The following is a 23857-nucleotide window of genomic DNA, read 5'->3' as shown; positions in this document are numbered from 1 at the left end:
AGTGCTTTATATGTGAAAATCCCTATTTAGTTGCATTATACTGCTTTACATGTGAAAATCCTTATTAAGTTGCATTATAGTGCTTTTATTGTGAAAATCCCTATTAAGTTGCATTATAGTGCTTTTATTGTGAAAATCCCTATTAAGTTGCATTATAGTGCTTTATATGCGAAAATCCCAATTAAGTTGCATTATAGTGCTTTTATTGTGAAAATCCCTATTAAGTTGCATTATAGTGCTTTATATGTGAAAATCCCTATTTAGTTGCATTATAGTGCTTTATATGTGAAAATCCCTATTTAGTTGCATTATAGTGCTTTTATTGTGAAAATCCCCATTAAGTTGCATTATAGTGCTTTATATGTGAAAATCCCTATTTAGTTGCATTATAGTGCTTTTATTGTGAAAATCCCTATTAAGTTGCATTATAGTGCTTTTATTGTGAAAATCCCTATTAAGTTGCATTATAGTGCTTTTATTGTGAAAATCCCTATTAAGTTGCATTATAGTGCTTTTATTGTGAAAATCCCTATTAAGTTGCATTATAGTGCTTTTATTGTGAAAATCCCTATTAAGTTGCATTATAGTGCTTTTATTGTGAAAATCCCTATTTAGTTGCATAATTGTGTTGTAATTGCAAAAATCCCTATTTTGTTGCAGAAACTGTAAAAACTGTTGAAATTGCAGAAACTTGACATTGTATAAAGTCTTAACATTGTATAAACTGTTTAAATCACTCACAGACTTCACTGTATCAGAAATCCTATTAAAATGAATGGGCAGAATTCCCCATACAAATCAATGGCAGAATTCCCAAGCCCGTAGAAAAAAACTGGAAAACTGTAGAACTCTAATTTTTTCAGAAAACTGACAAGTTGTGGAAGCTGAACAAGCACAAACTGCAGAAATTGCTGAAACTGTGGAAAAAACTGCAGAATCTGTGAATTTGCGGGAGCCCCATTATAACTAATAGGAAAAATCGGCCGAATATCGGCCGATTGCGGAAAAACCGGAAGTTGCAGAATTCCCAAAAGTAATAGCAGGATTCTCTCCAACATGCGGAACGTTTTGATGTATAACTTGTGGAAATCGCTGAAATTGTGAAAGCTGTGAAAGCTGCAGAAAATTTGGAAAAAAATACTATAATAATAATAAAGAACGTGAAAACCATTTATTGACTGCGGAAGGATTCCGCAGTCAATCAATAAGCATTTTGTGGTTCCTGTGTTCAACACTGTTTTACTGGATACTTTTTTTTTTTAAATCTTTGCCGTGTTTTTGTGGCGGTGCTGCAAAGAGTCCATCATTTTTTAAAGTAAACAAACAGCTAGCTCAAAGGCATTTGAGACCTACCTTTTCTTTTGAAACACAGCAGAGGCACCAAGAGGAGCTAAAGAGTGAAAAACAATGAAATACTGTTGTGGAGCTGTGCAGGAGGGAGGAGGTGGAGGAGCTGACAAGTGCAGGACACCATGCTCTGAAACAGGGACAAACCTTGGAGGCGGGGTTTCAGAGGAGCACTGAAGGCAGCCGGGTTTCCTCCAGGTGCTACGGTTTCCCCTATACCTCCACAAACATGCTGGCTAGAGTTAGAGAGGTCTTCCCCGGGAGCCTGGACACTGGTGTTGATATGGGAGACCTGTAAAGGATGCAGGCAGAGATGAGGTGGAGGTGGGTCACAGCACAGTCGGGAAGCGAACGAACCATGGTGGAGGCTTAAAAGCAGAACAGAGGGTGATTATTGGCTGCTACTGATAGGCTGTGTGTCATGTCTGTTATTGGGTGTGACCCTCACCTGACTTTAACTTTGCAAGGAGCAGGACATCACCAGCTCTGCACAAGGGAGATTTCAAAACTACTGCACCACAACAGGTTTTATTTGTATGATTAGTTTTCCAACACTTAAGGTGCTCTTGTGACATAAAAAACACATGAACTCAAAATAACTAGGAATGCATGTAACTTGGGCCGGTTAAATTGTATTTCGTTGCTTGTAAAGTGTTATGTAATCACTACCTTAGTTAAGTTTTATCTTTGTGCTCTCACTTGAAATTGACTTCCTGAAATTGTGTGGCGGAATCCACTTTGACCTCTTTCTAATGGCCTAATTATAATCATTAGCTTGAAAGTAGCCGCCTTTGGCCATATCTGCAGACGCACCGCACACCACAATCTAAAACGGCTTCTTCGCTGGAATACAGCGTTGGCCCGGGAAACAGAGTGAAAAGTGGAAGTTATCCTGACGTCTGCATAATGTAGCTATCACCGCATTGTGTCATTCCCATTGTTTTATTCATTTCTGTGCTACTTTAGATCCTGTTACTTTAAGTCTTTTGTCTTGGCGCACATTTGCTCTGCACCGTTGCTTATGCCGAAAAGCCCCACTGGGAGACACTGCTATAGAGTGAGTGAGTTTAGCAGCACCGTGTTAAGTAGAGCCTATCAACGAAGGCTACAGATCTGACAGACGCAATGATTTGAAGAAAAACTGCTCTCGTTTTGAATTTGCATCTTAGGACCATGCCCGTTTCGAGGTCTTGAGCTCGATTCATAGTCAGGACTTTCTAGTTCAGTGGTTCTCAAACTTTTCACTCCACGTAAAGCCCTAATGAAATATGTGACCATCCAAGTGAGACTGAACTCAATCTAAAAGGATTGATGGGTTGTAATTAATGCCATCAGAATAATGCCTATGTAATAATCCGAATAATTGTGTCTATTATGTGTATTCAGAGTTTTTACAATCATTTTGTTCATTCAGTGTTTTGCTGCTTCCCTCTCCCTTTTTTCTGTGTTCAACATTGTGTTTCTGGATACTTTTCTATATCTTTGTTGTGTTTTTGTGAGATTCTGTGGATTTTTTACTGCAGAGAGTCCATGAAGGACACAGGCACCTCTCATACCTGCAGCACAGTGGAGGCATCACAAGAGGAGCGACAGGAAACAAAAAAAAGGGAGAAACGAGGAGGTATCCGGACAAGACTCGTAGCTCCCTATTATTCTATTATTCTGTTGGTTCACTGATATTTGTCCCAGGAGATGGTGAAAGACTGTTGTGGAGCAGAGGAAGCTGTGCAGGAGGAAGACGAAGGTGGAGGAGCCGATCAGTGCAGGACACCACGCTCTGAAAGCTCTGAAACTCAGAAGGCGCTGCAACGTTTCAGAGGATCCTTGAAGGCAGGTACCTCCAAAAGCAAATAATACACATAAAACTGAACAAAGTGATTTATAAAGTCTAATTCTGCAGATGACCCAGAGTACCAGCTGACGAGTCCCATGTACCACCAGCGATGCGTGACCACAGTTTGAGAACCACTGACCTAGCTGCTGCATGGAATCCACCCAGACTCTGGAAGAACCTGCAGACTCCACACACAGGAAGTGCAGGTTGGACGCTCTGGCTGGAAGGCAAAAGCAGTAATAGGTTTCTCTGGTGTCATGCTTGTAGCGTCAACACAACAGACTCGTTGTTATTATCATTTATTGGATGTAACATGGCCGTCTATTGAAAAAGGAAGAGGAACATACAGCGATATACAGTAGAAATCTAGGCCTAAATACATTTTGTGGCAGCACAGAACATTTCACATTCCATTACCAAGGCCATACAACACCTGTCGTCAACATTATTTTTTTAATACTTTTTATATAATCACTTTAATGTAGGCTCACATGGCATAATGTCGAGTCTAAATGAGCAAGTTGGCAGCTCTCAAAATACATGAGTTTGCAAATATTACTTTTTTTTCTTCTTCTTCTTCTTCAAAAATGTCCCCATAGTTAAGAACTGTATTTGCATGCATGATAAACAAGTATCTCTAGAGTTTTGCAATTCACTTTTCCGACTGCACTATGAAGATTGGTCGTCAAAATTACAAGAACCGTAACCAGCCTTTAGTGTCGCACCGCGGGACCACAAGCAACCCCTTTCGGATGTGAACGAGTAAGTCGGCGAAGACGTTGCGGGCTGCGTAATTTGAAATAGTACTATGTCTTATTTACATACATTGGATAGGTAAACGCACGGGCAGCCATGAACGCCTCAGGACTTACAGGTTCAGGTTAATGGTAGGAGACGATGAGACGTTTGTTGTGCTTCACGCCCAAAATGAGTTTCGAAATCCGTTCAACAGCTGCATAGGAACCACAGGCTGGATACAAACATGGACCAAATGACAAACTCGGGAGACCTTTAGCCAGTTTGGGATAATGAGAATTAACTGTCAACATGGCACCAGTCACTTCCAGAACAGTCTACGAGATATTGCTATGCTATTGCTCTGCTAGTTGCATATATTCTTAAGATAACTTGATTTCTTCCAGTTTGTAAATAAGTGAAAGACCTTTGCTGCAGCCTTGTCTTTTAGTCCATCTTCATAAACAGTCTGTGGGAAAACCAGCCCACACTGAACTCATTACTGGGAAGCAGATTGCGGCAACATTCGGAGTACTGTACATTCAGCAAATTGTTCACGATACATTTTACATTGAAATTTCACCTTTTTTCGAATCTGCCACGCCTGTCCATGTTACGGTTTTACATGCAGTTTCCATGACAGCGGAGAAATGCTTTTGACATTGTTGGATTGCTCTGCGACGGTTGGGTGGATGGCACAAAAGTCAAAAAAGAGCTATTTCTGAACCACGTAATTACTAAAAGGTTGACATTTGTCTCGTTGTTGAGCAGCGGGCAGCACGGAAACAGAAAAACTCCCAGGCGTGTTGAGCCTGTCCATCTTCCTCGCGCACACACATGCACATGCACACCGCCTCAAAAGGCTTCCCTCGCGCTCGGTCCCCTCTCTAAGAACGGGTGAGTACATTCCTATTCTGATGGAGAAGTGATGACCATGGCTCTTTATCCTCTCTCCCTGAACAATGGGTGGGATACATTCAATGTGTGTATGTGCTTTTTATTACTGGACGGACCTGCTAACACCATCTATCCGCTTAGATGAGAGGCCTTTACGGCACTGGTCACTACATTAGGTACAGCAGCTCGCACACGCGACATGGATAGTCAGTGGATGTCTATTGGGTGCCTCCGAAAACACAACTGGATCACTTCTGGAAATCACTGAACCTTTTTAGCACTAAATTTCCTGACAGTTATTTGTCAGTCTGACAATCACAAATGCTCAATATCGTTTTGGGTCGTACACTCAGCATATATTTAGATATATACATTTATGTATATACACACCTATGTACTTATGTACAATTTCATTCCTCAAGTTCAACGCTCATCGGCAAAAACAAACAAAACAGAGACAGTTCAGGGAAGAAATGAATACCTGAAGACACAGAGTACAAAAATATTCAAATATTTTAGGTTGAGAAACTGTCGCCCCAAAGGCCCGTGGCAGTTGTTGAGAAATTATATATAAATGTTTTTTTAGCAGAAGTCTGATATCTCTAAGTGTTTTTTATTGTTTGTTTTAGAAGCTCTGTGGACAGGAGTGAAAAATGGCAGTTTGCTCAACTTTTGTGCTTTTTAAAATCTTTGTGCCCCAAGCTGTAAACTAAAACACCTGAGTCACCACTGTAACTACTGAATTTGTGATCAGATTTATGTGTATTGTATAATCTGTAACATCGAAAAAGGGAGTTGTTTTTGTCTCATCTGTGCACAGAAAATCTGTGTCTGAACAAAAGGCAAGAGAGGAGTTAGTTCTACATATGGTTGATCATTGCATGCAATACTTATGCATAGGGAGCCACTCAAACTAGTTTGATGGACTTGAAGCTTGCACTTCTCGGACCACCTACAGAATACAGCATTGCTCAGGACTCATCTCTTTGATTCGGGAAACCCATTCCGTTTTTTGCACATACAGCGAGATTACTGATTGCTGGCTTCATGTCTATGTACACTTTGAAGGAGGGGGAGCAGGAGACAATGTTCACACGTCCTGATCACAGAAACCAAAAGGGTCTGAAGACTCGAAGTACAAACAAGTGGAGAACTTGGTCCGGACGCAGCCTCTCAGTTTTTGTGCTGTGGATGCAGTCAGTTCCTTCACGTAGAAAAGCGACAGAAGGGTCAGAACACAGTCACGGACAGTCAGACGTAGTACAGCCAGTACACCAGGTTGAAGAAGGAGAAGACGGAGGGGAAGATGACGCGTGACCAGCGGTCGATGGCGTTCACGTCTGTTAAGTCGGGGATTTTGATTTTGAGTTGGGACGAGCGCCTGCGCAGTTTGCCTCGCTTCTGCGCGCTGCGGTCCAGAGAGTGTCGGCTGGCGGAGCGCGGGCCCACGCCCCCGCCCTGCTTGCGGTACTGGATGTGCTGCGAGGCCGAGCTGTCCAGCTGCACCATGGACTGGGAGTTCCTGATGTCCGCCAGGCTGGTGGTGATCTCGCCCCCCGCCACCTCGTTGTGGATCTCCAGGGTGGTCAGGAGGATGTTGGTGTGGCCGTGCGCTGGGTCCGCCTGGACATAATGAGAAATGCATTAGTGGGGTTACGGCACGGGGGGGGGGGCAAACCTGAGGACGTTTCAGGCCGTGGTTCTCGACTTGTGGAGCTTCGGGACACAACGTTCGTCCTATCAAGACCAGCCATGACCCAAACACTATTTACCATTTAAACTTTGACGGTTTGACTCTGTTTTCGTAAATCACAAGAGATTAATACCATTAAAGCTATCCGTTTGAAACTTTTGTAGTGGATTTCTGGCATGCCGTATAGCAGGGGTGCCCAAAGTGGGGCCCACGGACCAAATTTGGCCCGCTGAAACAATTCTGTTGGCTCACCAGAGAGTGACCTACTTTTGCGCTGCATGTGGTTAATACTAACTCTCTTCCATTCATTCTCAATGGTAAATATGGGTGCAGTACACTTTTTGACCACCAGCGTCATATTGGGGGCGCTGTTTCACTGCTTTCACAAAGTTAAGGAAACACTGTAGTATTATCAATGGCTAGGCTTTTGCCATAGTTACCATTTGTTTTAATATAGCTTGTTATTTGCATGGATAGAATTAAATGTTGGCCATCGAAAAAATAAAAAGTAAATCAAATAAAGTAACTATTATTATTTGCAGTTATATGTGTTTCGTGCTTGACATCGCCGTGTTTGGCCCGCGACTCACAGGCACCTTTTCATTTTGGCCCTCAGAGACAAAAAGTCTGGGCGCCCCTGCTGTACAGGAAAAATGAATTGCGAATTGAGTTTTTTTCATCAAAAGGGATTTTAGGAAAAGGCTTTGGTCCCCACTCCTGTGCCCCGACCCACCAGTTGAGAACCACCGATGCAAAAGGCAACACTCCGATGGTGAGATGGCGACACGTCATGCTAGTGCCATGGAAACAGGCAACAACAAAAAAGAAAACAACGGCTCCTGGAAACATGAACCACAAAAACAACCCGCATCCGGTCCGTTTGTTGCTGCGGCGTTCGCGGGACGATGACCGATGTGGACGTGCAGAGATCGGGGCTGCGCGGGTCGGTTTTGACCCAACGCTTTTAGCGGTTGGTCTTCGCGGGGCGCGTCAGCGAGATGGATGGTCGGCGCGCGCTTTCAGGCACCTCGAAAAGTCACTTCACATGGAAAGACTAAAAGGTCAGCTGCTCGGGAACAAGGCTACTTCAATCTGTCTCTGACCAGTTAGTATATTGGCCTGTGGTATGGGCTGTACGCCGCTGTCACAGGCTGTTTGTCAGAGAAAAGATCTCTCTCTCTCTTTGGGTTTCGGCACAATCCCTACTGGTGCCATCGATGGACTTTCAGACTGTAATATTTGGATGTTTTTTATTCATGGGGCCAGTGTGACGGACTGTTGCTCCTGTATTGCAGCAGGAAGACTCTTGGGGGTTAGAATAATGAGTGCAATCTTAGTGGAAGAAAGTCAACGCAAGATTCTGTTAAAGTGTAGATTTCTATGGTAATGTTTAACTTCATCCAATCATGATCTCTTTCTATAGTTTTTATTGGAACAGTCTTCATCCCTGCGAAACTGAAGGATTAGTAAAGAACAAAGTGATATTGGATCAATGCTATTTGGCACCGACACAGTACAGTTAAACACGTCATGTATAAAGTACAGTATTTCATGCCTATGAGGGGCTGCCACAAGACAAATCAACAGTAATGGACTATGGTCATCAGTCATGCAGCTGTGAAGTCCCACCATACGGTTATGGAAGTCTGTCGAGGAGAGGGAGACGGAGCTCGGTTTAGGGCCACACGGAAATATTCAATTCCCATTTTTTTCCCCAGACGTTTTTCTGAATCTAAATTCAGTTCACTTTGCACATGTTTAACATATCCAGGAGCTTTAACACTTGACTTGAGAGAGGACTGAAATTTGATCGGGGGAGGGAGGGGTCAGAACCCATTGGAGAAAATATGTTGTCATTTCCAAAGGATATTGTTCGATAAATAATAATCGTCCTCTTGTGTTTATAATTGCTCCCATGACTTCTTTTTACATATGCAAATTAGTATAGATACGTTTTTGCCCAGTATTGATACTTAAAAAGTAGCTGTTTGGTATCAATACATACTGATATACTGTGGTATTGATCCGGCCATCTCTAATCAAATATTAGTTTTACTAAAAACAGTTGTAATATATATATGTGTATGTGTACATACCGTGTACATATATTTAGATCATAGTTTTTTCCTCATTATTATGACATTATGTATGTGTTTGTTTTCTTTTTGTTTGTTTTTCTTCCTGGGGTTCTCAAGACGATTATCCAATCAGAAAGCAAAAAGAGCTGCACACTTAGGGTTGCCAGATCCTATGGAGGAACGACATGTCCGTATATACTGAAATATGTCCTACTCTTATGCTCATTTGCAGCTTGTATTCACAGAATTGGAATTTTGATTCAGTTCGATCAATTGCGTAAACCTTTTAGTTCAAAGGTTTTTTCACAGACAAAAAGAAATCTGGCGCTGTATAAGACAGGAGGGTTTCCTTCCACAACCTTTTCTACCTGAAAAGGCTTTTGAAAAAAAAAAAAAACAAGAGGCTGCCGCTAATGCGCTGGAAAACTTGCACCGCAGCAGCCGACCCGCACCACGGAGCGCTAATTGGCCGCACCACCAACAACATGCACACCGGGCTCCCGCGGGGCCGGAACTGCAGCTCTGTCTTTCGTGATGATTTCGATGAGAGTGTGGGGGGGGGTGGGGGGAACGGAGGAAATATATGCAGTGTGCGACAGCATGCAGGTCAGAAATACGCCCGGCTGCGAATCCCTGGGTCGTCATGGCGATGTCATGGAATGCGTCAACATTCCATAGAGATGTAGTGCCAAAAAAAGGACGGAAATCAAAACCAGCCCGTGTAGAGCCGCGATTTGCAACGACGCCACATTATGTCATGACAGTTCAACATGTGATCGATGTGTCATAAAACCACATTCTTAAATACGGTTCTCACTTTGCATTAGCTTAGCGGGAGAATATGTAAAACTAACATGTGTAAAGCATGAACCACGGAGAGTTTAGAACAAAATGTGGTTTTATTACACAATCTGAACACAGTGTTGGGCTGTTGTTGCATAATGCGGTGTCGCGACAGAATGCGGCTAAACAGCATGTTTGTGATCATTTTTTTTGGGGTTGTTTTTGATGATCGATGACGGCGGGAGGAAGGAGGGCTGTGGATTTCTCACCGAGCGCGAGTGCCGTAGACCTTTTATCTGATTGGAGCGTTTTAGGGAAGCAGTCCTACTACCTGCCTCCTGAAGAGATGAGAATGTTCAGCTGTATTTGGTGAACAAGACACCCGGCAACGGCAATCGTCAAACAACAGCAAACAAGAGAAGTGCCTTTCCACAGTCGGAGTGAAGTCTGTGTTTCTTTTGTTAATGATAAGGCTGTATAATAAATTATAGTTTGATCACTCAGCTATAGCTTTGTAAAACTGAACTAAACCAGCGATATTTCTATGACCCAGTTGTCTAGCCGTGATAATTGCCTTCTAAAATTCCCAGAGCACATTTTCTCAAGTTTGGCTTTACCCAAATCTAAAAGGTGAAAAAAAAGAAAAAAAAAGCATCAAAAAAGCGACAAGATAGTGACTACAAACATGGCCAAAAAAAAGTGACAAAAAGGTGGCGAAAACATGACCTAAAAGCCACAAAAAAGAGATGAAAATACAACAAAAATGTCACAAAAAAAGCAAAAAAAAAGTCACAAAAACGTTCTGGACAAGCAACAAAAATGCAACAAAAAAGCGCAATGAAAGCACGGCAATAAAGTGACAAAAATGTGACGAAAACGTGACCAAAGAGCCACAAAAAAGAAATGAAAATATGACAAAAATGCCACAATAACAGCAATGACAAAGCAACAAAAACGGACAAAAAGGCCATAAAAAGTGACAAAAACGTTCCAGAAAAGCAACAAAAATAAGACAAAAATGCAACAAAAAAAAGCAACAAAAGATGACAAAAAAAAACATGACCAAAAAGCCACAAAAAGAGATGAAAATGCGACACAGATGCCAGACAAAAAAGTAATAACAAATTTAAAAATTATGACAAAAAGCCACAAAACGTGACAAAAACGTCTTGGAAAAGCAACAAAAATAAGACAAAACGCAACAAAAAAAAGCAACAAAAAGTGACAAAAAAGCCACAAAAATGTTAAGATTAATTGTATAGGTCTTAGCTTTCAAATGAGACAATACACTGTCCAGAAGCTTTTAGATTTGGGTCAAGCTGAACTCGGTTAAAGCTGGGGTTAAGAGGTTTATTGGCTCTGGAGTATGGAGTGCTCAGAGTGATGTTTAGCGTAAGATTTTGAGTTTTCCAAGTTGATCGTGTGCAATGTGGCTTAAAGTAAGAAAAGGCCAAAATAAAGCACGATACGACACTATAGATTGGCTGTTTTTTCTACCCTGTGCCAAAATCTATAGATATCCTTGTTCTAGAATAACTTAAAACCCATCAGAAGTTAGTCTGTAAAAAAAAGTAAAGTTAGACTGCATGATTATTACTTCAGACCAGTTTGGACTCACCCGCGCCGCGTCGTACTTGGCCCGCTCGTTGTTGGCCTTCTCCGCCTTCTCCGCCAGCTTCTTCTGCATCTGGGGGCCGCGGCCGAAGAAGATGTAGTTGACGAACGCGTACTCGAGCAGGGCGAGGAAGACCATGACGAAGCAGCCCATCAGGTACATGTCGATGGCCTTCACGTACGGGATCTTGGGCAGCGTCTCCCTCAGGTGGGTGTTGATGGTCGTCATGGTGAGCACAGTTGTGATACCTGAGAAAAGAAAAAGACAATAACGGGGTGAGAGGCTGGGCTGGATTTCGATTTGACGTGGAGTGCTCTCTGCTGGCAGAAGTGGGAATGGCACATTTGGCATTTCACTTTTATAATGGCATGCTAGCAAATCTCTTCAATTAAGAAGGTCAGTGCAAAGTACTTACTTGGTGGTAGTACTATTTATGAGCGAATCAGGCATGAACTAGAACAAGCTGAAATATCGGGCCGATATACGGGTATTTAATATACCAGCTATCGACAGATGTCATGCCGATAAAAGGCCTATATCTCGGGAATTTGGTCACAAGTTTGTACTCCTCGGATCATACTTTATATATTATCGTTTTCTGGCAGATTATGAACTTATTTATCACACACAAATAAAGTCAAGTCTAAATCAGGTCCATATGGATGTTTTTTCACAGCAGATTGTTCAGTAGAAGCGGGAAAAAAAGGCAGTCGTAGCTAGCGTTAGCATGTAGCATGATACTAACATGAAGCATTTCCATTTTATTATATTTTTATTAGCATTTATGGGTTGTTTAACTATTTTGCTCCTCTCCATGTCTTTGTTTCCTTATTGGGTAGAAAACAACATAGATAATTCAGCATTTAAAGCTGCACTATGCAACTTTTAGGCAAAAAAAAAAAAATCGTTGATCTTTTAGTGACTCTTTAGTGGTGTTATGGGTGCAGCCTGGCACCTTTGCTTTCACTGACAGTGGCCTCTATGACGCTCCAGGATCAATTGTTGTTCGGGGTTCGTACCAGAAACTGTCCAGAAACCCCAAAACAATTGATTCTGGAGCGTCATAAGGACTTTGAGGGAAAGCAAAGGTGCCATGTTGCACCCATAACGCCACTGAGTCACTAAAAGGTCAAATACACACAAATATCAAGGTTTTTTTTTCACATAAAAAGTTAGATAGTGCACCTTTAAGTAGTTTTGGAGTAATTATAGATGAGACACATAGAAAAACCCATATCAGTCAACCTAGAACACATTCATTTTGACAATACAAGGTCTACAGTATCTTCCCTATTGCGGAAAACCCCACTTCTGTTCCTACATGAGCATGCATTTTCAAATTTGATAAACACTAGCTTTCGCTGCAGCGTTTTACTGTATTATTTAGTTTGCAGATAAAAAAAAAAGTGCCCTTTCCCTTTAATGAAAGCCTCATTTACACCATCTCCACACTGCTCTCCATAACTAACAATTGTTTTCACATTCTCTGCATAAAAACAAACCGCTCATTTTCTCTGCTTTCCCCCTCCAGCCTGTTTCATTTTAAAGATCATATACTCTGGATGGTTAATTAGCTGGAAAAAAAGTTGCCCGTTCTAAACATATGCCAGTGCGTTGTCAGTCGCCCTCAGGTCAAGCCGAGCGATACTTCAACAGATGTCTGATTGGATGCAGAAGAGCTATTTTTGAATCGGGGGGCGGAAGAAAAAAAAAGAAAAGAAAAGTTGTTTGTTCTGTGGTTATTTTCTCAGCTAGTTAAGAGGACGGATTGACCCAGTGGTGGAAATAATTATGTTGCAGAGGGATCGCCCGGCGCAATATAGAGCGCGCATCAAAGAAAGGGCTAATAAGAGCAATAAGTGTGTTTTTCAGCTGGAGCCGCGGTTGTCAAGCTGTGAGGAGAGTCCATGAAGACGGGCAACTTTTCGTAAGAAGTCAAAAACACCAGGTTTTTTAACCCTCTGCCAGATGACATCAGTTGGGAGGGGCTGGTTGTCGCGGGGGCTGGTTGTCACAAAGCCTTTTACAGCCACACTCGGGGACGCTATGACTTGATATTTCATCATTCCGACTGTCTGATGTTTTTGTTCTAATGTTTTTTTGTGTGTGTTAACATTAAAGGGGCTAGATTCAAGTTAGCCATTTTATACTCTCTACTGCCACCTCAGGTCATACGTGTAACTGCAGCTTCTATATTAATTTTAGAGGCAGTTGTGGTGAACAGGTCTGGGCTCATTCTACACATTAGGACATTGTTGGAACATGTATCTGGAGGAAAATACTTTAAAACTCCGTATAGTCCCTTTAAAAGATCTGTACGTTTTTGGTGTTCTTTGTTTTGTTTCTTGAGATATAAGATCAAAACGGTTTAAAAATGCTCACTGATGTGTTTCTCCGACTAGTTTGTTTGAGTAAAGCATGTGCTCGTTGTCAAACTAATGATAAAATGAATATGATCTTAAAAACGGAGAGCACAACAACAAATGATCTGCACGTGACAACCAACCCCAGCCCGAACTAAACACCTGACAAAAAGTGTGAGCCGCACTCACTTGGCTTTAGCTTGAAAGCTGTTTCTTTGAGGTGGCCATTTTTCAGGAACCACTCACCGACTACTCACAGCCTTTAATCAGTGGGGGCTTGTGCTATGTCCTATGAATTTTTTGCAAATAAAAAATAAATAAATAAAAAATCTTATTAACTTATCTACTATCTTATTTAACCAATGGCGCTCTGATATGGTATAAAAAATACATATCATTAATTCAACCAATCAGAGACGGGCAATTATAAATCATGTAAAACATAAGCTGCACTGTTATTTCTGAGCGGTTTATACGGGTTTAAACCTGTGGCTCTGAGGCTCATGATGGAACCACGGCAGGTCTGGGAAACGCCTCCTGCCTTTGTTCTGTTGGTACAAACCAGTGGTGCAAAACAAAAATATGTACAGTGACTATCTTTACACTTTTATTTCAACCTTTTGAAAATAATGAATAGTGCCTTAACCGTTTTTGGAAATGGAAAGCTCATATTTTATTAACAGTAGGCTAAAAGTTTTGTTTTGGCCAAAAACGTTGAAATTAACCACAAAATTGATCTCATACGGCAGTTTTTTCTCAATTTTTCGTCAAATTTTTGTCACTTTTTTGTCATTTTTTTGTCCATTTTTGTAATTTTTTGTAATTTTTTTGTCACTTTGACAAATTATTCACATTTTTTGTCAAATTCTTATCACTTTTTTGTCCATTTTTTCTCAATTTTTCGTCCAATTTTTCTCACTTTTTTGTCAAATTTTTGTCGATTTTTTGTAAATTTTTTGTCACTTTCTCATCAATTTTTTCTCACTTTTTTCACATTTTCATCCTTGTTTTCATCTCAGTTTTGTTGCTATTTTCACACCTTTTTTCCAGAAGCTTTTGGACTGGGGTAAAGCTGGAGAAAATGTGCTTGGTTTAGGTGGGAGTTAAGGGGTTAATATTGCCTGCAGTTCACAAACTATCCCCCAGGGGGTGCTGCAGCGCCCTCAGCACCCTGGGTTCCCACGGCCTTGGTGATATCCCAGTGATGTAACTGCACGGTTATACGAAAATAACGCACCAGCCAATCAGAATCGAGTATTCACCCAGACCATGGTATAATGAAATATAATTGAACGTAGGTAGAGGCAACAGCCCCCCCTGGTGTTCATATCACCAGCCGCCACTGCCTTTAATAAACAAAAACAGCCCCTCAGCCATTTTTAGACCTAGATGGCGAGGCCGTGGGAACGCAGGGTGCTGAGGGCGCTGCAGCACCCCCTGGGGGATAGTTTGTGAACTGCAGGCAACATTAACCCCTTAACTCCCACCTGAACCGAGCACATTTTCTCCAGCTTTACACCAATCCAAAAGCTTCTGGAAAAAAGCTGTGAAAATAGCAACAAAACTGAGACGAAAACAAGGATGAAAATGTGAAAAAAGGGAGAAAAAATTTACAAAAAATGACAAAAATGGACAAAAAATTGACCAAAAAGAGAGAAAAATTAGACGAAAAATTGAGGAAAAAAGTGACGAAAAAGTGACAAAAAAGTGACAAAACAAAAATCAAAAAATTAGACGAAAAAGTGACAAAAACGTCAAAAAAAATTGACAAAAATGAGATGACTGCCCAACAAAAAAAGTGAGGAAAAAAAATCTGATGTGAGGAAAAAGATCAATTTAGTTTTGTAGGTCTTTCAAATGCGGTGTTACACTGGCCTACAGGATTTGGGTAAAGCTGAACTGGAGAAAATGCTCTCGGTTCAGGCGGGAGTTAAGAGGTTAATAAATAGGATTTATGCACAGAAAAAGTATTTTGGGGGTAAATTTTGTCCCTCAGCGCCCCCTAACTAAAATATCTTCCCACGGCTCTGCTAGATGGATTCTTCTTGTTCCTCTTGTTTTACCTTCACGGACCGGGGCGAGGGGGGGAGGCCACGCTTTAAAAACCTCATTGAAATGCAAAGGTCTCCGTAATCATGGCGCTGAAATAACTCATTAGAATAAAAGCCACATGTATCTCGCCCGCAGCGCCTTTTCACCTTAACCAGCCGGCAGACCAGGTTACCAATGACGACCATCACCTGGATACACATCACGCAGAGTTAGCGCGACGCGTGCTTAATGCGGCTAAAAAAAGGAAGCATGACAAGTTTAATTTCACAGTTCACGGGCCAGTGGGAATCTGGATTTGAAAACATCATGTACTGGCACTTTGAGTTTTTTATTTTTTATTTTCTAACACGGATAAATGACCAGTTTGACACATGTCCACCTTGTCAAATAAATACTTACATATTCATGCTAACCCTGACCTTCTGCTTCTACGCGATGATTCTTTATCTTCCCCCATTATGGATGCGTGGCAGGCACCGCTCCACTTTGCCCACCGCCGCTGGAAACAAATGGGGCTTATCCGAGCGGGACGGGGAGGGGAGGGGAGGGGGGCATAAACTACAGTGGTCCGGGGACAGTGCTGTGTGGGATAGCTAAGGTCAGTGCAGCCTTTAGCGTGATTTATCGCTACATTACAAGGCCCTGGACCACACATACAACACGTGCGACGGGACGGGGGGGGGGGCTCGTGCAGTGCGGGGACCGGCTTCCTGTTTGGATTGCAATGGGCTGTTGTAATCTGGCATGTGATTTTTTATTAGCGTTCCCACAGCTGTCCCATTAGTCTCTGTCCTTCACACCTCCTCGTATTTCAGCCTCAGACCTGGTTTAGACCCGGATCCGTCTAAACCATGGTTGTTTTTCCAGTCAGACCACGGTACTTACAGACTTAAATGCCCAGGGGTTGGCTGGCAGAGGTATCGCCACCCTTCTGCACCAACAAGGATAGTCTTAAACACATTCACAGGAGTCAAGATTGAAAAGCCGAATCCCAAATACCCGAATCTAAAGCTTCTCGACTGGAGAGCAACAGTGTAACGCCTCATTTGAAAGCTAAGCCCTACAAAACTGATCCTAACTTTTTTGTCGCTCTTTTGTTGTATTGTTATTGCTTTTCTGGCACATTTTTGACGCTCTTTCATTGCTTCTTTGTCAGTTTATTGCGGAATTTTTCTGCGTTGTTTTTTTCATCATGTTTTCGTCATTCTCTAGTCGCTTTTCTGTCACATTTTCGTTGCGTTTTCACAGGGCCAGCCCCAGGCACAGGCACAGGCGACCCTGGTGCCATCTGCTGGAGGGGGCGCCGAATTGCGCTTTAATTTTTGAACCCCATACTTCCACCATTTAGAACATCATCGATTTTTGGACATAACCTTTGAACAGAAGGGGATAGAGACTTGCGGTCTTTTGTATTGAAAACTAGAGATTTCAGTTTTTCAAACGAGCCCTCTCCGGTCCTTCTCTGCCTCCGGGGGGCCGCATAACATCGCGATGAAAATGTGTAAATTTACTTCAGTAGTACTAAGTAGAATTGTGTGTTTCATGATGCACACATGCTCTGATTTGTTGTTGTTTTTTTGTTTTTTTTAATGAATAGATAAACATAATATAACAATGATAATCATAATACAAATAAATGAACTAACCTTCTCCATATCCAAGTGTCCGGACTCTTCGTGAGTTCATAAGCACGTTTGAAAGCGCCATGTTTTCGATTACAACCTGCGCCAGGGTCATTGTTTTTAGCATCAGTGCTACTTTAACCCATGTCAAGAATCCTGGAGAGGTTTAGCTCAAGTTGGGGCCCGTGTCGTTTTAGCCCGGCTTATTTCTTTGTCCATTTGTCTGCCGCTCAAGCCTGACTCCGTCCCTGTCCTTGCCACTATTGGCTGCTCTATCCTCCAGGGCTCTCCGTCGCTCCCCTTTTGTCAACGCCAACCCCTGTTCTTTATAGGTGTTCCGTGAGCTGTGCCATTACTCTCCGTCCTTCATCCCCCCCCCGCCCCCCCGTTACCCCCCACACTCTTTGCCTCCCTCCTCCCCTGTCGGACGTTTTAATCAAGTCGTCGCGGGCCACCCCTCCTCTTCCATCACTCCCGCGCTCCTTCCCCAGAGAGAAATATAGTTTTATGGAATTCCTGTTCTCTCTCTTTCTATTGTGTGCTTTTCTTATCTGCAAACCGGTACCCCCTACCACCCCCCCCCCCCCCCTGCGCAGGCTTTATCTCACTGTCCCGAAGCCCTGGCCATCATTTAGCGCCCTACTAAGTCTCCTTCCCCCCACCGGTCGCCACCTAACATCCCGGCACTAAAGGCGCACAGCAATCAAAAATCCCCTCTAATGGTTAGCCGAGAGCCCATTAGCGGGGCTAGCATGTGCGTTGTCTGTGTTATGACAGGGGTGTTATGAAGGCTAGCTGACATAAAGCGAGCACGGGTGAATGTTAACAAGGGGAAAACGGGGCGGAGGCAGTAAGTCAAAGCTAATGTTAGCTGAGCAGTTTGTGCAAATGGTTTTCTCCGCTAACCCGGATGTACCCATTTTGGTAAATGTTACGTTTATAGCAGCAGGTTCAGCATTTCTGGCTAATGTGCCTCATAAATAAGTATGTTCAGTAACTCTCTGTTGAGTTTCAGAAGTAGTGATTGTGGTATTAAAGACTTTTTTGTAGTTTCTCGCACATCTGCTGACCCGGAAGTAGAGCTGTGACAAACGTATAGTCTTAACATGGTTGGCACGGCAACAGTTTAAACCTGTTTGCCTTCCACTATGTCTTGTCAGTGTCCAATAAGAAAGTGAAACTATAAACATCACAAAAACTGCCAAACTAAAGGGTGCAATCTTTAGCAAAATCTTAAATATAATTGTGTTAAAAATAAAATAAAAATAAATGTGTCTAATGTGTCATATGCTCTTCAAAGCTAGATTTATCCAGCCAACGGAACAATATGTCTGGTTATTTCTCATGCCAAATAGGATCCCAGTGAAATAGTAATTACTAATAAACATAATGTTACATGTGAGTCTTTGAAATGTATGAGTGAGTTCAGCAAGCTTGAGCAATTCACTAATAATAAGGATCAATTCAAACCCCAGCCACAAGGGGTCAGTGCACTGAATACAATAATCCCAGATTCACAAAACACATTGAATGGTTGGAAAAAAGCATAAGTCACTGGGTACTGTTGTTGATGTTTTGTTATGATGACATGTCCTGGGATGTTGAAGATAGAAAGATCAGCATCTAAAAAAATACACTAGTATTCAGACAATTTCATGTGGTGAACCTGGAAATAGTGTGAGAAATATCAGAAATATAATAGTAGTAAAGGTAGTAGCAATGAAATTAATTACGGATTAACTAGAGAAACCTGACTATTATGGTCAGGAGTACTTTGCGGAGTACCTCGTGAATAAACCTATTTATGAACCTATTTATAAATATTACATGAACATTTGTGACGTCATAATGTGTAACATTTTACCAAATAAACAGACCTGACCTATAACTTTGCTGGGAGCGGGATATCATCAACTCTAGTCTCCATGGAGATGTTGCTTGCCTTGCCTAGTAGCCAAACATGAGGTCTGAATAGGTTCTCTTTCAGATAACCCATTGTCCCAAACCTGTGTCAACAACAGGTTTGTTTTTTGTCTATGTTTTCAGTTTTACATTAGATCTTGTGACGTCGCCACTTTACACTGGAATCCTCCACATTGTATAGTTTCCAGTAACAGATCTTTTTTTTTTTCTTACTACAGTTTTACTTCCCTCTTCTCTACCTCCATAAATCCGCTCCTGCTGTGATTGTTGTACGTGAGATTTATCGCTCCGGGTCCCCTTCGTAGCTGTGAAGCATCCGGGCCCTTCCATTCACGAATCGTTACAGGCTTTCAGGAGGAGGTCCAAGACGAAGAGCGAGTGTGTGCCAGCTGCCAGTAAAGAGCTGGAGAAATCAATCTGAGGAGGCACGTAAAAAACAATCCAATTCTTTTAAGCGCAATCTTATTTTCCTGAAGAGCAGAGAAGTTACAAATGACCAGAGCAGGCGGCTGTAATCCGGTTGGCGCGCACTTCCCACACTCATAATAATCGCATTATACCAACTGTCAAGGTGCAGCTAGTAGCTACTATTGCACTTTTGATGCAAAGTCATAGACGTATCACGTTCCAGAGTGAAATTGCAAAAATGTGCGAGCTAGCAAACAGGCGACGTGCTGGCTGGTTCTTTATTCCCTTTTGGGTTCTCATCGAAAATACACCTGGAATGTTGATGCATGTTTCTCTCATGCTGCCGACCTCAAAATGTCAGCCCAGACTCCGACATATTGCAATAGCAAACTCTAAAGCTGGTAAATGACAAGAAAGTACTTAATCGTAAAATATCCCACAATAAACATGAATACAACTTGCTTCGGGTAAAAAAAAAAAGAAGCATTACATCAGATAAAGGTTAGATTTCTTTTGCTAGAACAAAATTTGTTTTTCTGACCTTTAGTAAACTGTAAACTCAGACAGTTGTGGATTTGTATCAAGTTCATGAACTCGCAGGCACGTTTTCTCGCATTTCTGTGAAAGTAACCATGAAAAGTGACCCTGCAAGACATGAAATGTAACTATAAACCTGTCCTTTTGAAGAATTGGAATGCTACAAATATAAGTAGCATTTCATGTAAAGATAACAAATATTGAACGCAAAAATGTATTGTTTATCTGTCATTTAAAGGAACAGGCCACCGTTTTTTCATACTGTGATATGTTCTTACCTGAGCTTAGACGAGTTGATGCGTACCTGTCTGGTCTTTGTGTGTTCCCTCAGTCATGCAAAACGACCAAAGATGTGTTAGCGTTTGGCCTCTCCCGATGTATTCCTATGGCTCCAAACAGGCTGAAGTTAGAAGCTACCCCGCTCTTCCACGGGCACGCACAAAGACCAGAGGGGTACGTATCAACTCGTCAAAGCTCAGGTAAGAACATATCTCAGTATGAAAAACAGTGGCCTGTTCCTTTAAAGGGGACTCGATGGAAGTTGTCATTCATTTACTCATGACTGCTACCTCAGGCCTTACGCGTAACTGCAGTCTCTATGTTAAGCTTCTCACATGCTAGTCGTACATGCAACAACAGCAAATAACAGACAAATAAGGTAAAAAAAGTTTATTTGTGCATTATGTCCATGTAGACAAAATGTAGATATTTAACGTTGGCTTAACAGGTGTAATCACCAGGCCACGATACACAACAGGCTATGCAAAATAAGCAACCAGCAAAACAATCACTCAACCACTGACTGAGCGAACATTCACTGAAGTTGCTCTTAAAACGTACTGCAGGCTAAAGGCAATGCTACCTTGATAGCTTTTACATCTACTAGTCCCTTTAATGAACGATATGTCAATATAGTAATTATTGCGACAGCCCTACACTGTGGTTCAAAGTCTATAGACGCCCTCACCAAATCCTTTTAATTAATATGACACGAAAGATGCATTTAAATATATCTAGACTTCTCAAATCTTTCCCCTAACCAGCCATGAGTGTCGTTGGATAAACAAGCGGAGACAGATGCGGCGCAGCAGTGATGCATCAAAGTATGTTTTCAAAGGCATTATGATGTGTTAAGATCATTACTCTCCCATTACACACTCATAAAGACGAGAGCGAGGCAGCGATCAATCACAGCGCTACTTTCAGCCAGCGCGCCGCGGGCTGAAAGTTCACCTTTGACCTTATCGCCACTTCCCCCCTCTCTGAACAGCCTAAACATAGCTCATTACAAATAGCTTTCAAATCAGACAAGGAGAGATGCCGTCGTAACCTTTTATAATAAGTAAAGATTGAGGATTTGGCTTTTGGGCGGCCCTGAGGTCAGCGTTTAGTAATTCAATCATAGAGTCAATTATAGATACAGCATTAAGTGAGTCTTAACCTCTTGACCCCACCTGAACCGAGCACGTTTTCTCCACAAATGTAAAAGCGCCTTGAAAAAAGCGTGAAAAAGAGGAAGAAAATGAGCATAAAAACGCAACAATAAAAGTGGCAAAAACTGAACAATAAAAGTGGCAAAAACTGAACAATAAAAGTGGCAAAAACTCAACAATAAAAGTGGCAAAAACTCAACAATAAGTGGCAAAAACTCAATAAAAGTGATGGAAACTCAACAATAAAAGTGGCAAAAACTCAACAATAAAAGTGGCAAAAACTCAATAATAAAAGTGGCAAAAACTCATCAATAAAAGTGACAGAAACTCAATAATAAAAGTGGCAAAAACTCAACAATAAAAGTGGCAAAAACTCAATAATAAAAGTGGCAAAAACTCATCAATAAAAGTGACAGAAACTCAATAATAAAAGTGGCAAAAACTCAACAATAAAAGTGGCAAAAACTCAACAATAAAAGTGGCAAAAACTCAACAATAAAAGTGGCAAAAACTCATCAATAAAAGTGGCAAAAACTCATCAATAAAAGTGACGGAAACTCAACAATAAAAGTGGCAAAAACTCATCAATAAAAGTGACGGAAACTCAACAATAAAAGTGGCAAAAACTCAACAATAAAAGTGGCAAAAACTCAACCATAAAAGTGGCAAAAACTCAACAATAAAAGTGGCAAAAACTCAATAATAAAAGTGGCAAAAACTCATCAATAAAAGTGACGGAAACTCAACAATAAAAGTGGCAAAAACTCAACAATAAAAGTGGCAAAAACTCAACAATAAAAGTGGCAAAAACTCATCAATAAAAGTGACGGAAACTCAACAATAAAAGTGGCAAAAACTCAATAATAAAAGTGGCAAAAACTCAACAATAAAAGTGGCAAAAACTCAATAATAAAAGTGGCAAAAACTCATCAATAAAAGTGACGGAAACTCAACAATAAAAGTGGCAAAAACTCATCAATAAAAGTGACGGAAACTCAACAATAAAAGTGGCAAAAACTCAACAATAAAAGTGGCAAAAACTCAACCATAAAAGTGGCAAAAACTCAACAATAAAAGTGGCAAAAACTCAATAATAAAAGTGGCAAAAACTCATCAATAAAAGTGACGGAAACTCAACAATAAAAGTGGCAAAAACTCAACAATAAAAGTGGCAAAAACTCAACAATAAAAGTGGCAAAAACTCATCAATAAAAGTGACGGAAACTCAACAATAAAAGTGGCAAAAACTCAACAATAAAAGTGGCAAAAACTCAATAATAAAAGTGGCAAAAACTCATCAATAAAAGTGACGGAAACTCAACAATAAAAGTGGCAAAAACTCAACAATAACAGTGGCAAAAACTCAATGAAAAAGTGACCACAAAAGCAACTAAAGCGATGAAAGTACAACAAAAAATTTGAAAAAAAAATGAATTGGAAACGTGAAAAAAGTGACGACAACAAAGCAAGGACTGATCCATTTAGATCAGTTTTGCAGGTCTTAGCTTTCAAATAAGGCGTTACACTGGCCTATAGGGTGTGAGCTCCAGTCAGGAAGCTTTTAGACTTGGGTAAAGCCAAACTGGAGAAAATATACTCTGTTAAGGCGGGTGGTAAGAGGGTAAACACTGACAGTCAATTCTACTTTTAGTCTGGCTTCAAAGAACAGACAATAGCATTGAAATTCATAAAGGGTGCGCCCGTGTTTGACTACAAATGGAATCATTATCCCAAAAGACTGTAGCCCATATAAAATCAAATCAAAGTGGACGCACGGCGCTAACCTTCACTTGTCTATTGGTGTTGCATGTCCTCTGTGTAAAAACATAAATGATACTGGGGGAGAGATGTATGCTCTGTTCACTGGTGCGTGTAATCTTACCCCTCATCTCGCCATTACTCCTGTGATTGGACACAACAGTATTGGACTCGTAATTACTAGAGCCGCACCCCGCTGTTTTTACCTCCGCCACGAGAGCTGCCCCGCTGCTGCCTTATAACCAAACAAATGCACTACATCAATTCAGATCCAGGCTATTTATACCTCTGGACTAAAGCCACACAAACAGTAAAGAGCTTAGGCTAACGGAAAGTGTATTTGTTTGGTAAGAGCAATTGTGTTTGTAATTTGTAAATAATAATAAGAAAGAACAGCCTTAACCGCAATGGAGGGAAAAAAACGGCATAGGTGATGACACAAGGGCAGTTAGATCAGTTTTGTAGGTATTATCTTTTAAATGAGGCGTTACACTGGCCTGTAGGCTGAAAGCTTTTAGATTTGGGTAAAGCTGAAGTGGAGAAATGCACTACAATCAGGTGGGGGTTCAGAGGTCGATTGTTTTAATTGAAGCTTAAAAACATCCTTTTTTTTGTTGGGTAACTCAACAATGATGTTTTTGTTTTCAAATTTGGAATAATGTTGATGTAAAGAAAAGACGTACAGGCAAAGTATTGCTGGGTTGAAGGTGACATCACAGCATTCTAAAGGCCAATACTATTGTATGGAGGAAAAATGATTTTGTTTTTGAGGACATTTT

General features: G+C 41.3%; 1 protein-coding gene across 4 annotated transcripts in view; it reads right to left on the bottom strand.

Moving 5' to 3' along the window:
• Positions 1–3452: 3452 nt before the first annotated feature.
• LOC306982064 (gamma-aminobutyric acid receptor subunit beta-3-like) overlaps positions 3453–23857 on the bottom strand; it is a 73880-nt gene continuing 53475 nt past the window's right edge. For 2 of the 4 annotated variants that reach the window (XM_079581843.1, XM_079581841.1), the window contains exons 8-10: positions 10986–11230; positions 9637–9705; positions 3453–6436 (exon numbers count right to left, since the gene is read on the bottom strand). In XM_079581843.1, the coding sequence (XP_079437969.1) occupies positions 6065–6436; positions 9637–9705; positions 10986–11230 (686 nt within the window). In that variant the 3' untranslated portion in view covers positions 3453–6064. The remainder of the gene's footprint in view (positions 6437–9636; positions 9706–10985; positions 11231–23857) is intronic. The other 2 variants (XM_079581844.1, XM_079581842.1) reach the window with 1 other exon arrangement.

Source organism: Gobius niger, assembly GCF_951799975.1.
Source record: "Gobius niger genome assembly, chromosome: 23".
Taxonomy (NCBI): Eukaryota; Metazoa; Chordata; class Actinopteri; order Gobiiformes; family Gobiidae; genus Gobius; species Gobius niger.
This window is presented reverse-complemented; position numbering and strand designations above follow the sequence as displayed.